General features: G+C 48.2%; 1 protein-coding gene across 2 annotated transcripts in view; it reads right to left on the bottom strand.

Annotated features, from left to right (window-relative positions):
* The window catches only part of YWHAE (tyrosine 3-monooxygenase/tryptophan 5-monooxygenase activation protein epsilon), a 60,587-nt gene that overhangs the window by 30,846 nt on the left and 14,031 nt on the right, over window positions 1-15,710 (bottom strand). For both annotated transcript variants that reach the window (XM_075120672.1, XM_048824268.2), the window contains exon 2: window positions 9,422-9,621. In XM_075120672.1, coding sequence (XP_074976773.1) covers window positions 9,422-9,621 — 200 coding nt within the window. The remainder of the gene's footprint in view (window positions 1-9,421; window positions 9,622-15,710) is intronic.

The following is a 15,710-nucleotide window of genomic DNA, read 5'->3' as shown; positions in this document are numbered from 1 at the left end:
CTCTCTGCACAGGTACTATGGTGGAGAATGATTTGGAAGAGTCATCTGAGGGAAGGGATCAGAAGGAGACCCCATCGACTGAAAGGCATGGAAAGCATTGTCCTAGGGATGGGGGTTCCATGACCACCCCTCCCAAGAAGAGGGGATGGGTGGTGGTGGTCGGGGACTCCCACCTAAGGGGGGGGGAAAAACAGTCATCAATCTGCCATCTAGACCAGGAAACTCAGCTGTTCGCCTATAGCTAGAATTGAGGATGTGACTGAGTGTCTGCCAAGACCGATCAAGCCCTTTGACCTCTACCCCTTCCTACTTCTCCACGTGGGCACCAATGATACTGCCAAGAATGACCTTAAGCGGGTCACTGCAGACTACTGACTCTGGGAAGAAGGATAAAGGAGTTTGAGGTGCAAGTCGTGTTCTTGTCCATCCTCCCTATTGAAGGAAAAGGCCCAGGTAGGGACCATCTAATTGTGGAGGTTGTGGTTGCACAGGTAGAAAGGGCTTTGGATTCTTTGACCATGGGATGTTGTTCCAGGAAGGATTGCTAGGAAGAGATGGGATTTTCCCAATAAAGAAAGGGAAAAGCATCTCCACAAGCAGGCTTGCTAACCTAGTGAGGAGAGCTTTAAACTAGGTTCACCAGGGGATGGAGCCCTGGGGTAAGTGGGATACTGGGAGGAAACACAAGGAGGAGAGTACAACAGGGGAGGCCTCCAGATTCATACTGAGAAAGCAGGGCAATTGGCTAGCTATCTTAGGTGCCTGTACATGAATGTAAGAAGCCTGGGAAACAAGCAGAAAGAACTGGAAGTCCTGGCACAGTCAAGGAACTATGATGTGATTGGAACAACAGACTTGGCGGGGCAACTCACATGACTGGAGCAACGGTGTGGATGGGTATAAACTGTTCAGGAAAGACAGGCAGGGGAGAAAAGGTGGAGGAGTTGCACTGTATGTAAGAGAGCAGTACGATTGCTCAGAGCTCCAGTATGAAACTGGAGAAAAGCCTGTTGAGAGTCTTTGAGTTAAGTTTAGATGCGAGAGCAATAAGGGTGATGTTGTGGTGGGCGTCTGCTATAGACCACCAGACCAGGAGGATAAGGCTTTCTTTGGACAACTAACAGAAGTTTCCAGATCACGGGCCCTAGATCTCAGAGGGGACTTCAATCACCCTGACACCTGCTGGGAGAGGAACAACAGTGCAGAGACAATCCAGGAAGTTTCTGAAGTGTGTTGGGGAGAACTTCCTGGTGCAAATGCTGGAGGAACCAACTAGGGGCCATGATCCTCTTGACCTGCTGCTCACAAACAGGGAAGAATTGGTAAGGAAAGTAGAAGTGGGTGGCAACCTGGAGAGCAGTGACCATGAGATGGTCGAGTTCAGGATCCTGACAAAAGGAAGAAAGTAGAGCAGCAGAATGCAGACCCTGGACTTCAGAAAAGCAGACTGACTCTCTCAGGGAATTGTTGGGCAGGATCCCCTGGGAGGCTAATGGGGGGGGGGGGGGGGAAGAGGAGAGAAGGAGGAGTCCAGGAGAGCTGAATGTACTTTAAAAAAGCCTTATTGAGGGTGCAGGAACAAACCATCCCTATTTGCTATTCTTTCTGCACATATGGCAGACAACCAGTTTGGCTTAACAGAGAAATCTTCAGAGAGCTTAAACACAAAAAGGAAGCTTACAAGAAGTAGAAACCTGGACATATAACTGAGGAGGAGTATAAAAATACTGCTCAAGCATGCAGGAGTATAATCAGGAAGGCCAAAGCACAACTGGAGTTGCAGCTAGCAAGGGACGTGAAGGGTTTCTACAGGTATGTTTGCAACAAGGTGGTAGCCAGGGAAAGTGTGGGACCCTTACTGAATGGGGGAGGCAACCTAGTGACAGATGATGTGGAAAAAGCTGAAGTACTCAATGCTTTTTTCTGCCTCAGTCTTTACAGACAAGGTCAGCTCCCAGACTGCTGCACTGGGCAGTACAGTATAGGAAGGAGGTGAGTAGTCCTCAGTGGTGAAAGAACAGCTTAAGGACTATTTAGAAAAGCTAGACATGCACAAGTCCATGGGGCCAGATGCAATGCATCTGAGGGCGCTGAGGTAGTTGATGTGATTGCAGAGCCATTATCTTTGAAAACTTCAGGCAATCAGGGGAGATGCTGGACGATTGGAAAAAGGCAAATATAGTGCCCATCTTTAAAGGGAAGGAAGAGAATACAGGGAACTACAGACCGGTCAGCCTCACCTCGGTCCCTGGAAAAATCATGCAGCAGGTTCTAAAGGAATCCATTTTGAAACACTTGGAGGAGAGGAAGATGATCAGGAACAGTCAATATGGATTCACCAAGGGAAAGTCATGCCTGACCAACCAGATTGTCTTCTATGAGATAACTGGCTCTGTGGATATGGGGAAGCGGTGGACATGATATACCTTGACTTTAGCAAAGCTTTTGATATGGTCTCCCACAGTATGCATGTCAGCAAGTTAAAGTAGTATGGATTGGATAATGGACTATAAACATGGATAGAAAGCTGGCTAGATCGTCACACTCAATGGGTAGTGATCAACGGCTCAATGTCTAGTTGGCAGCTGGTATCAAGCAGAGTGGGAACTGGGCCTATTTTGTCTGCAGAAGAGAAGAGTGAGGGAGGATTTCATAGCAGCCTTCAATTACCTGAAGCGGGGTTCCAAAGAGGATGGAGCTAGACTGTTCTCAGTGGTGGCAGATGACAGAACAAGGAGCAATTGTCTCAAGTTGCAGTGGGGGAGGTCTAGGTTGGATATTAGGAAACAATATTTCACTAGGAGGGTGGTGAAGCACTGGAATGGGTTACCTAGGGAGGTGGTGGAATCTCCATCCTCAAAAAGTTTCTTTTTAAGGCCCAGCTTGACAAAGCCCTGGCTGGGATAATTTAGCTGGGGGTGGTCCTGCTTTGAGCAGGGGGTTGAACTAGATGACCTCTGAAGGTCTCTTCCAACCTTAATCTATGATTCTATGAAGGTCCACTACTTAGTGGGGAAGAATAGCTAAATACAGAAGACAATTTCCCCTTGTTTCCCCCTCCCACTCACTCCTCAGATGTTCTTTTTAAACCCTGGATTTGTGCTGGAAATGGCCCACCTTGATTATCATACACACTGTAAGGAGAGTGATCACTTTAGATAAGCTATTACCAGCAGGAGAGTGGGGTGGGGGGAGAGAAAACCTTTTGTAGTGGTAAACACCCATTTTTTCATGCTTTGTGTGTATAAAAAGATTTTCTATACTTTCCACAGTATGCATCCGATGAAGTGAACTGTAGCTCACAAAAGCTTATGCTCAAATAAATTGGTTAGTCTCTAAGGTGCCACAAGTACTCCTTTTCTCTATTATGCATTCCCCCATTCCTGCACCACTGAGCCTTTCCCCCACACCTATACCCAACCCCAGCCCTGATCCACCTTGTGCTCTCCAAACCCCTTGATCCCAGCATGGAGCACCCTCCTGCACCCCAAACCTCTCATCCTCATCCCCCACAGTCTGTGAGATGGAGGGACTTGAAGTTCGGATAAAGTAGGAGACAGCGATCCTGGGAGAGGAGATCCAGAAACAGAGGTAGAGCAATTGGTGTTTTCACCGAGAGATCCAGAAAGGTGGTGAACCAGTGTTGGTAAGGCCAGTCTGGGGTTATCAAGATCAGGTTCATTCCTTCCTCTCTGACCTTCAGAAGGACCTTGTGTATGAGAGGAATGGGGGAATGCATAGTAGAGATAGCTTCTCCAAGGGAGGGGAAGTGTGTCCCTGAGCTAGACTGATTGCAAAAGGAACAGAACTGCAGACAGTTTCTGTTGTGCCTGGTCATGAACACGTCTATCCTGAGTCCCCCACCTCTGGAAAATGACCTTCACGACATCACAGTAGATGGACCATTTGTGACTGGAGAAAGATCTGCTGAGGCAATCCACTACTTTGTTCTGTGCCCATGGGAGGTAGAAGACTTCGAGGTGGATTGAGTAGGATATGCACAATTCCCACAGGCAGAGAGCTTCTTGGCATAGGTGAGAGGCGTGTGCTCCACCCTGTCTGTTTATATAGAACATCACTGTCATATTGTAAGCACTGATGCACATTTGCCTTGCAGGTGGGATTGGAACATTTGGCAGGCAAGGTGCACTGCCCAAGTTCCCTCACACTGATATGTAGTGAGCGCCACCTGGGACCAGAGGCCCTGGATTCTGAGGACCCCCCCAAATGAGCATGGAAGCATCACAGACTAGAGATATTGACAGCTGCAGTTTCAAGAATGGGACACCCAAACATACTGTCTCCGGCTCCAGCCAGCATCGGAGGGTGGTGATGGGGGGGGGGGGGGGGGCGCGCGGCGGTGCGCGCGTGACTGCCATGTCCAAGCGATCCCGGCAGGGTCAGTACACTAATGCTAGCCAGATCTGAAGAGGTCTGAGTCACAACCTCACTTGTTTCACTATGTAAGTGCATGATGCCATATGCCCCAGGAGTTTCAGGCAGTTTCTTGCTGTGTTGATGGGTTGGTTTCTGAGGCTCTCTACAATGGAACCCAGGGCCTGGGACCAGGCTTCTGGAAGAAAGGCTCTGGCCTGGATCAAGTCAAGGACTTGGATACTATCATTTGGATGGGGACAGTGCTGATTTCTGCATGTTTATCAACAGGCCTAACCTCTGGAAGGTTGACAGTACTAGCCATATGTATGCCTCCACCTGGGCCCTAGTCTGACTTCCGATCAGCCAGTTAACGAGGTAAGGACATATCTAAACCCTTTGTTTCCTTAGGAAAGCTGCAACAACTGCAATGCACTTTGTGAATACCCATGGGGCTGCTGGCAGGTCAAATGTGAGCATTGGTACCTGATTCACAATGAATTGGAGGAATCTCCTGTGACCTTGGAAGATTGAGATATGAAAATAAAGTGTTCCAGTAGAGGGTGGCATACCAGTCCCCTGAATCCAGCAAAGGGATAATGGAGGCCAAGAAAATCATACGGAACTTCTGCTTCTGCATGAATCTGTTGAAGTTTCGCAAGTCCAGGTTTGAGACTCCTTTTGGCATTCAAGATTAGGAAACAGGAGTAAAACCCCTTGCCCCTTAGCTCCAGAGAAACCACCTCTACTACTCCCACTTGCAGATGCATTCGCACTTCCTGGATTAGAAGTTGCTCATGAGAAGGGTCCCTGAAGAGGGACAGGGAGGAAGGGAGAACTGAACTGCAGGGGATATCCTATGTGCATAGCACCTAGCAGTCTGAGGTGATACGGGCCCACACCCAATAAAAGTGGGATAACAGGTCCACAAAAACTGGGGAAGGTGGATCCAGACATTGTCCTGGTACAACGTCCTTGGATGTACCCTTAAAAGGCATGCTCAGACCCAGCCAAATGTGTGGTGGGGCCAGCCCTGAGGGTAGACAAGGACTGGGGAGGCAGCGTCCTCTTATAGCTCATACTCCGCCTCGTACTGTAATCCTGCCTTGACTGAGGCTAGTAGAAACAGGGCAATGGCTGGGGTTTAAAAGTGCTTCCTTGATGGGGCTAGAGTGTATAGTCCTAGCGACTTTAGGGTGGATCCTTTAAGCTGCGGAGCTCAAGTCTGTCTTCTCTGAAAAGAGAGACACACGCTCTCGAAAGGGAGGCCCTCGATAGTCTGCTGCACTTCATATGGGAGGCCCGAGGCCTGTAGCCATGAGCTTCTCCATATGAGAAGCCATGAGCTCCTCCTTCCAAAGCCATGGTTTGTGCAGCAGAGTCCATCACAACCAATGCTGCTTGCAAGTACACTTTTGCCACTGCTCTGGCCTACTCAACTAGAGCCAAGAACTCGGCACTAGATTCCTGTAGCAGGAACTCCTTGAACTTAGTCATTGTGCCCCAGGACTTAAAGTCATAGTGGCTCAGGAGCATCTGTTGGTTGGTGATTTGAAGTTGGAGCCCCCCCCAGTGGAGTAGATCTTTCTGCCAAAAAGGATACAGCTTCTTGGCATCCTTGGCCCTGGGGTTAGATCCTTGCTGTCTCTGCTTCTTGTCTGTTTACCACTGACAGCACTAGCAACCCTGGAGACGGATGGGTGTATAAGTACTCAAACCCCTTTGGGGGAACAAAATCTCTTTTCTCCACCCCTCTTTGCAGTAGGTTGCAAGGATGCTGGAGTCTGCCACAGTGCCTTAACGAGTTCTAGAATGGCACCATTCAGAGGCAAAGCCACTCGCGATGGTCCCAAAGGGGCCAAGATGTAAACCAGGGCATGGGAGGCTTCCAAGATTTCCTCCACCTGGATCCCCAGGTTTTGGGCTACTTTCCTGAGGAGTTCCTGGGGTGCCCTTTAATCATCCTGAGCAGGCACAAATGAAGTCCCCACTATCACCCCATAAGGAGGATGTTAGGACAGGTACAGGGCCCTGTTCCTGTCCTTCAGCAGCTGAAGGATCCCACAGTGCCGGGTCCTGAAGTTCAGTGCCAGGCTTGGTACCAGGTCCTGACTCCCATACCAAAGGAAGTGCTGGGGGAGCTGTATGCTCCAACACAATGGAGTAAAATCTCATTGACTGAGACCCTTGGACCAGAAGGAAGGCCCAGGGATTCCAGAAAGGCCATTGCACCAGTTTTTGCCACTGTGCTGGTCAGGCCATTGGTCAGAACTCTTGGCCCATATCAGCTGTCAGGTATCAGTGGTCAGAGTAGTCTGAGCTCCTGTGGGAGGTGTAAGATTCCGCATCAGAGTCCGACTGCGAAGAGTCGCCCAAGAGCAGTGCCAAGAGGTAGGCAACAGGTGCATTGTCATCATTGCTGGTTTTCCCTGCCTTGTGAGGCCTCGGTGCCATAGTCATTCATCTCTGGTGCCTGTTCATGCCTGGTGCGGGATGACAGCACAGGAGGCATAGTAGCTCCCTTGCTGCCTCAAACACCTCTGGTGTGGATGGAAGCACCAGGGCTGCAGTCCGATGGCTCTCCCTCGGAGGAGAGTCCAACAGTACTGACTCAACAGGACCCTTTCCTGGGCCGGAATCAATGGTACTAGGCTGACAGCTGTTGAGTCCAAGTGGCCTGACACAGGCCTCATTCTGCCAGCTTCCTGTCACGAGCGGGTCTCGGAGTTAGGGAGCACTCCATCTGTTTTTCTTTGCTTCTTCCTCCACATCGGAAACTGAGATCTGTGCAGCATGTCCTGGTGCGGGGTAGACCGCCTCTGTATTGGAAAGGTCTGTTGGTGCAGTGTCCTGGGACGTGGAATCCTTCCTCAGTGTTGAAGAAGCTGAGCTATACTGCCTGTCTCTCAGAAGCCAGTGCACTTCTCACCAGGTTAGAGATACACAGTGTCAAGTCAGCATGACTTGGCTCCAAGGCCAGATGGAGAGCCACCTCCATAAAAAGGAATTTGGATCTCTAGTCCCTGTCCTTTTTGGTATGGGGTTTGAACCCCTTACAAATCCTGCAGTGCTCCAAGAGGTGGGACTCCCCCAAGCACTTAAAGCAAGCAGAGCGAGAGTCACTATATGGGCACGACTCCAGGGGGCACCAGAGCCGACGCAACAGATTCCATAGAGGGAAAAACTTTCTGATGGCAGTACACGGAGCACATGCACACACCACCACACTGGAATGGACATGAGCAAGGATGCAAAGAAAGTTATGATCATGTCTCTCTCCTCTCATCTCCACATAACCAGATTTTGAGTTCTGGTGGGCACGCGGAACATGCAAGTGCATGTAGAAGTGCTCTAGTCCCATCTGTTTTAGACATCCCTAATGGGATGCCTTGGGAGGTGACAGCAAGACCCATGCTAAGTACTTCTCAGAACAATACTCCTTGATGTAGCATACATCATTGTTTGTAACCCAGAATTTGCCAAGTAACTTAACTATTGCCAGTGTTCCCCTGTATGTTTCCTGACCATCCAGTTACTGAATCAGGCCAAAACATGCATACACTGAACACTTTACAATAATCAAGCATAGAAAGGATATTGGATTACTACAGGCACTTCCAAATCAAAGATTTTATCATGAGGTAAGTAGGCAAGATCAGCACTATAACCCTGACCTAGTTTACCTCACAGTAAAATAAGTGTCTTGTCTCCTCTATGCTTTTACTGCAGAAAAACTAACATGTTTTAGTTATCTTGTGGTGAAAACACACCCTTTGCAGGGGAGGGTGTGTGTGTTAGTGATGACATAGTATTTGGTTAATATGTTCAACTGTCTACCAAAAGTTTATGACATGCCAAAAAATAAAGTATGCAGCATAAAATAGAATGTAATACCAAAAACCATAAAGAACATTGTATCAATTTTCATGCTTCCTTGAAAAAAAAAAAGGGGCTTTTTTTTTTTAAATTTACCTGAACCTGCTACAGAATTTCACTGTGTCACACCAACATGTCACAAAATTTAGAAGGCACTTCCATATAATTTGGGTTCCGTTATTACCAATTACATGATGCTATGCCATCAACAGCTCCAAATATATGCTGGACAAAATGGCATGCTGTGGAACCTCACATGCAAGTGTCCTCAAAGTAGATGAGCCTGGTACTATTGTCTAGGACCTTTCAGAAATAAGAGTCACCCAAGAGTGGCCCTGTCAATTCATAAAATTGCATAGCAGAGAACTACAGTATCAAAGACAAGAGAGACTAGGAGAACCGGAATGTCTCATTAATCCCAGCAGATCAAATACCACAACTGACAACTTCTGCTGTACAAGGACTAAAACCAAAATGACTGGAAACAGAGACCTGATCAAACTAGCACCTTGCCTTCCCTTGTGTTGCTATGCCAAATATTAAAATGGCCTCAATATTTCCCAGCTGGTAGTCAATAAGTTACCCCACCAAGTCTAAAGCTCCTCTAAGAGTCACAGACTGAAATTCATGCAGAAACATTTTCTCCCAGAGAGGAAAATTCAATTTCAGAGACAAGAGCGTCCTTAAAGCAACTGTATCTATGAAATAACTGGAAAATTCACAGAGAAAAAAAACAAAAAACCCCACTTCACTGTCACCTGGTGCAAATCAACTGGATTAGCAAGTCATCACAGTTCTGCTTTGTTTCCAGCACACCAACAGCAGAAGACCTCAAGAACGCGAATTGAAACAGATCCACAATTTGGAACAACTTCTGACAAGAGCATTCTAAACAGTCTTCTCTTCTGCTTCTGTCATGTCACCTGTATATCAGCAATTTGGAGGAGGAAGAGGGTGTTTAGGCATCACAATATTGATGGAGGAAGACAACCTGCATTTGATTAAACCATCAGTAAAATGTTTTTTTTAGCCAAGTATTCTCCCTGAGAACCCACTGGAACTCAACAAGGTTTCATTAGCCCCCAGGGCCAGACAGTCACAAATGGTATATTTTGCCTTAGAAGAAAATTTTAAAATGAAATATATAATTATCTCGCTAACTAGATCTTACCATTTGCCGATATTCCCGAATCATTTTTAGTTTATCTTCTCCACCTTTGTTTTCTTCTTTCTGTTCAATGCTGCTGATTATTCTCCATGAAGCTCTTCTAGCTCCAATCACGTTTTTATATGCCACAGATAGAAGGTTTCTTTCTTCCACTGTCAACTCCACATCCATTCCAGCCACTTTTTTCATTGATTCAACCATTTCTAGGAGGCAAAGGTTACTGATTAGGCATATTAAACAGAGTTTCCCCACAGACTTCTGAATTGCTTATTTACTTTATTTCTTCTCAAAACAGACTTGTAAGCCATTCAGTAAAAGATTAAATTTTCAGTTTATGCACTGATCTTCATTTTCAACAAACTGGGCTCAGTCCTACCCTTCATCGCCTGTGACTCCTCACCTTTTAGAGGACAGGTGACAACTTAGACAAGCAACTCAAAAAATATTAGACAATTCCCACATCAACATTAAACCACTAAAATCTTCTGGGTAGGGATCAGGTCCACCTCTTTGTACAGTGCCATGATCCTCATTGGTGCCTGAGCACTTGTACAATATAAGTATTAAAATGAATTAAAACATTCTCTTATAATGTTAAAGCTTCAAAATCAAACCCTCAAAAGTTAGGACATGCCAAAACTAAGTTTGTCTGTGCAACCATATTCCCCCTCCTTGTATGTATTAGGATACATGTTTTATTACAGGATCACATACTATTTTTTCCACAGAATGCCTACCTCATTCAGTGCATGGGATGGACAGTGTCCACTGAAGAGCTAGCTATTCAATATTTCTTTGTAGCCTTGTCATTCATTGTATGGTTCCATGCTTTACTTACTGAACATCATTTAAACTCTACACAGAATACAATACAGAAATATGGATTTTCCTATGATGCTCATTTTGGAGTGTGAATGATTTAAAAATGTGAATTTATCTTTACAACACCCCTTAGACAAGAGGGCATTATCCCAATTTTACAGATGAGTATCCAAGAGAAGGCTGAAGTGGTCAAGCATCCACTAATTTTGGTTGCCCAACTTGAAACATCTAGTGCCTAGTTATTTTTGAACAACTTCCAATTTCTGCAATGAGGTAGGGTCAATAGTGGTTCTCAAACTTATTTGATTGGGACTGTAGTAGTTTACACCACCAACTGCCAGTACATATACCAGCATCCAGCTCTGAAGGAGCGCTGAGCCAGCAGCGGCACAGAAGGGTGGCAATGTTAAAAGTGATATTGATCAATATCACTTTTTGCAGCAGATTTAGCGCCCTATTGCCACTCTTATTTCTGCCACCTTCTGTTGCCACCTTGGGGCTGACACCTGGAGCCCTGCTGCCTTCCAGTGAGGGAGAGAACCCAAGCCCAGGTGGCAGTGCTCCAGCTGTCCCCTTTATCCAAGTATGCACGTCCCTTCCGCATGAGCCCCAGAGACCCAGGGCGGAACCCAGAGCTCTTTAAAAAAAGGTACACAGTTCATGCTTCCCTTCGGAGGCCCGCCCCATAGTTTGAGAACAGCTGATATACAGAGACCTCAGCCTGCTTAATACCATAGTAAACATACCATTAAAATCCTTTAAACCATTTAAAAAAATAGTTAAAGCATTTAAAACATAGCATTAAATAAGGCTCTCATTTTAACAATATCCCTTGTTCCCTATCCTTTTAGCTGGAGAGTGTTTTTAGAAGGAAAACCCCGTTTTACAGTCTTAGGCTATTTCTACACAACACACCTTAAACAGTGCGACTGTGCCACTGCAGCCACACCATTGTAAGGTGCGTTGTATGGCTGCTCTTTATCACCGACAAAATAAAAACAGCCCAACGAGGGGCGGTAGCTTTGTTGATGGGAGCATGACTCCAGACAATGAAGCACTGTCCACATCAATGCTTTTCATCGCTAAAGCTTGTGTCATTCAGGTGGGTGTTTTTTCACACCTGTGAGCAACAAAAGTGCCAGTGTACACATAGCCTTAGATAGTAACAAAGATGGTAATAACGGTCCTTTTGTGGAACAGAGAAGTTAGCAGAGATGAGCTGGAGTTGCTGCTATTTTTAAAGTCCAATCCCATTTCATCTCAGGTGGTGTTGCAGCTTCAGCTGGTAGTGGTTAACAAAGTCATCTGGATCCCTCTCTCTGGTCCATCCTGGTCAGAACATCACTTAGGATTAGGACAAAAAAAGTTCAGGGTCCTAGGAGACGGTGGAGGGGGCAGCCATGATGAAGCTCACTTCAGTAGTCTTCATCTGTTCCTCTCCATTCTGCTTTCCCCAAAAAAGGTCTCTCTTTAAGAACCCAACAAGGAAGTGATGGATAGAATAGCCCATCCCCTCATTATTTTGTCCACCCATTAGGTCTAATATCTGACACCAATTTTGGTCAATTAATTTTTGGTTCCACATATTTGGTTTTTACCAAATATGATTTCAACATAATCCTTGAATTTTAACATGGCCTTTTTCTCTGAACTAATTTAGTCTGTCTGGTTTTCTTGCACCTGTTTACAACATGCATTGCTGAAAGCAACAAAACATTTTCCATCAATATTTATTATTACAGATTATTGTAACAACTTAAGAACTTGCACATACTTTTTACAATTGAGCTTACAATTAGGGTACATTTGTAGGCTCAAATATCACAACAGATTCCACAAACAGCCTCATTCACTACATAACCCTGATTTGTTCCCTGAGCACCATCCATCCTGTGCACTTAATGAGAAAGGATTCTGTGGAAAAACAGAACGTAATCATAAATTAACTACTGCACCACAACACTTATGCACAAGAGGGCCAAATTAAGGTTGCACAGAAAATTCTTATGTTTTCTAGCTTTTGCAATTAAAGATCTTTTAATTCAGGGCGGTTTTTTAAAAGTAATTTCTTGCTTTAAAAAAAAAAAACACAAATTCCATCACGTGGAACCATACTCCTTCCCATGCAGGTCTATATCAAGGTTGGTACCCTTACAGCCACAGCCCAGACAGTTAACAGGGTAACTGGTAACAGGAATAGACTTATCTTGCATATGGACTTCAGTCACGATGGTTATGTCTACACTGCAATTAGACACCTGCCACTGGCCTGTACAGACTCAGGACTGCGGGGCTTGGGCTAAGGGGCTGTTTAATTGCAGTTTAGACCTCCAGGTTCAGGCTGAGACACCTTACAGGGTCCTAAAGCCCAGGCTCTAGCCCAAACCTGAACATCTACACCACAATTAAAGCATCGCCTTAGCCAGGTGCCACAGGCCAGCCATGGGTGTCTATCTGCAGCATAAATATAACCTAATAGGAGGATAAGACACTTAGCGGTGAAACCCAGTGGCAATCTGCCAACAGCAGAGGACTGTTGGGACTCAAGAGTCCCGGGTTCTAAATCTAGGTTCTGCAGAGAAGCATGTTCTAGTGGCTAGACTTCTGCTGTCTCCTGCAGATGCCCCTCCCCCCATCTGCCTGATCTCCAGCCTGTTCCATCCTGTCTCTATACCCCTGCTCCCATTGCCGCTGCTGCCACCACCACCAGCAGCCTGCCCCAGAGCTAACCTCCCCACCTCACCTCTCTACAGTCAAGCAAGTCAGACTACCTACTCATTCTCCATGCCAACTGGTCACCAGCTAGGGGAGCACAAACCATAGCAGCGTATCTCCTTACGGTCAGTTACCAGAGTGGCTCTCTGCTGCCAGGAGGAGCAATTTTAGGAACCAGGCCTTTGCAGCCTGTGACGAAGTGGGACTGTTCTTAATGTTTCCTCTGAATAGTGTGGGGGTGCCTCAGTTTCCCCTAGGCAGTTCTTAAGTATCTAGGGGGTGGAGTAAGGGTGTATGATCATTGCAGAGCCCTAGAGGGCAGGTGTGTGCAGGAGTCTGGACACAGAGAATGGCCGACACCCTGTTTCCTGGCAACTGATGGCCTGGACCCTTCCCCCCCTGCAAGGTGAGAGCTAAAGGGTTGGAGAACAAAGGAATCAGGTGACCACCTGGCCCGGGAAAGGAACAAAGCCCAGAGGAGGAGGGGCTGGAGGGGGTTTTCAGTTTGGGGCTGGCTGGGACATGGAGTGAAGTGCAGACGTGGTTGTCTGGCTCACTACCCCCCAAAATGGACCCAGCTGAGGGGTCCCGTTCTCTGCACCTGCAAGCTCTGGTTTAGACCATGTTCCTGTCGTCTAATAAACCTTCTGTTTTACTGGCTGGCTGAGAGTCACATCTGACTGCGAACTTGGGGTGCAGGACCCTCTGGCTTCCCCAGGAGCCCCGCCTGAGCGGACTCGCTGTGGGAAGCGCACGGAGGGGCAGAGGATGCTGAATGCTCCGAGGTCAGACCCAGGAAGGTGGAAGCTGAGTGAGCTGCGTGTCCTGAAGACAGGCTGCTCACAGAAAGGCGACTACCCCAGAGTCCTGACTGGCTTCATGGGGAGCAGTTCCAGAGCATCGCCCAGGGACTCCGTGACAACTGGTGGCAGCGGTGGGATGTACTACACCCCGTGGATGGTGCTTCCTGCAGTAAGTGACTGGGGAGCAGTAACACGAAGGGGGATTGCCGAGGACCAGGCCTGCTGATGGCTCAGAGAGGAGCGGTTTCGGGGGGCGGTTAACCCCTGGGAGTGTGTGACCAGCGAGAAGGACTGTGCAGTAACAGGGTTCCCCTGGGGATTGCAGCGAGCAGTCCAAGGGGCGGAGGAGTCTGCAGCTCGACCCTGGCAAAGAGGTGGTGACCTCGAGAAGGGCTGGCACACTAGGGGTTCTCCCTGGAAACCGTGGGGAGCTGAGAACACACGGGCCTGTGAGTCCACAACAACTTGGGAGGAGCGGAGTGATGGCCTGTCACCGTCTCCTTAAGAAGGACATTGTAACCCTGTGCAAAAAGAGAGGGTTGAGCGTTGGAAAGTTCACCAAAGCAGAGTTAATCGTGCAGCTGGAGGAGGATGACCGCTCTAAGGAACAGATTCCTGACCCCAAATGGGGCTATAGCAGGATCTGGGAGCAGCTGGAGTGGGAGCCAGGCATCGCCAAGACTCCTGTCCCCGACCAGACGGGGGTCTTCACGATCGGGTTCCGCATCGGGGGATCGAGACGGACGGGATTGGAGCTGAGTCTGAGAGAGCAAGAGGACCGTGGGAGACAGCGAGAGCCCGAGAAAGAGCTGCAGAAGCAGCAGCAGGATGAACTGGCGGTGGTGGGGTGGAGAGGCCATGGGGACCTCCCCGGGGGGAGTGGGGATAGATCCCGGGGGGCCAGTTCCGCAGGGAACCTCGAGACTAAATTGCTGCCCCTGGTTAAGGAGGGTGGGGGTGTGGATGCCCACCTCACTGCCTTTGAGCAGGCTGGCGATTTGAACCAAGGGGACCCTGCGGAAAAGCCCCGGTGTCTAGCTCCCTTGCTGGGTCCCAAGGCCATAGACTCTGTCAGCCAGATGGTTGGGGATGTGGACAGGCTCCCACTCCTGACCCCAACCTATATGTCTGTGTGGAGTTTCCTGGGGCCAGGCCCCCCGGACCTCCAGTGGGAGCAGAAGGTGATGGTCAATGGGGAGACATTCTTGGGGTGGCCAAAGGGCATGGGCTGCATAAACCTTCCCACATGCGGCCTTCGAGTGCTATCGACCACCCCTGACCTAAGGGAGGGCGTGAAACTGGAAGGGCCTGGTGCAACTCCTACCAAGGAATGGGAGAGATGCTGGGGCATCCATGGGAACGTTGGTGGCTTCGAACTTCCCCAGGTCACCGGCTAAAGTGACCCCGCTCAGTTCGATCTCGAAGGGGGGAGAGATGTGACGAAGTGGGACTGTTCTTAATGTTTCCTCTGAATAGTGTGGGGGTGCCTCAGTTTCCCCTAGGCAGTTCTTAAGTATCTAGGGGGTGGAGTAAGGGTGTATGATCATTGCAGAGCCCTAGAGGGCAGGTGTGTGAAGGGGTCTGGACACAGAGAATGGCCGACACCCTGTTTCCTGGCAACTGATGGCCTGGACCCTTCCCCCCCTGCAAGGTGAGATCTAAGGGTTGGAGAACAAAGGAATCAGGTGACCACCTGGCCCGGGAAAGGAACAAAGCCCAGAGGAGGAGGGGCTGGAGGGGGTTTTCAGTTTGGGGCTGGCTGGGACATGGAGTGAAGTGCAGACGTGGTTGTCTGGCTCACTACCCCCCAAAATGGACCCAGCTGAGGGGTCCCGTTCTCTGCACCTGCAAGCTCTGGTTTAGACCATGTTCCTGTCGTCTAATAAACCTTCTGTTTTACTGGCTGGCTGAGAGTCACATCTGACTGCGAACTTGGGGTGCAGGACCCTCTG

The sequence above is a fragment of the Caretta caretta genome, chromosome 17, assembly GCF_965140235.1.
Source record: "Caretta caretta isolate rCarCar2 chromosome 17, rCarCar1.hap1, whole genome shotgun sequence".
NCBI lineage: Eukaryota > Metazoa > Chordata > Testudines > Cheloniidae > Caretta > Caretta caretta.
The sequence above is the reverse complement of the archived record's forward strand: the minus strand, read 5'-3'. Positions and strand labels throughout refer to the sequence as shown.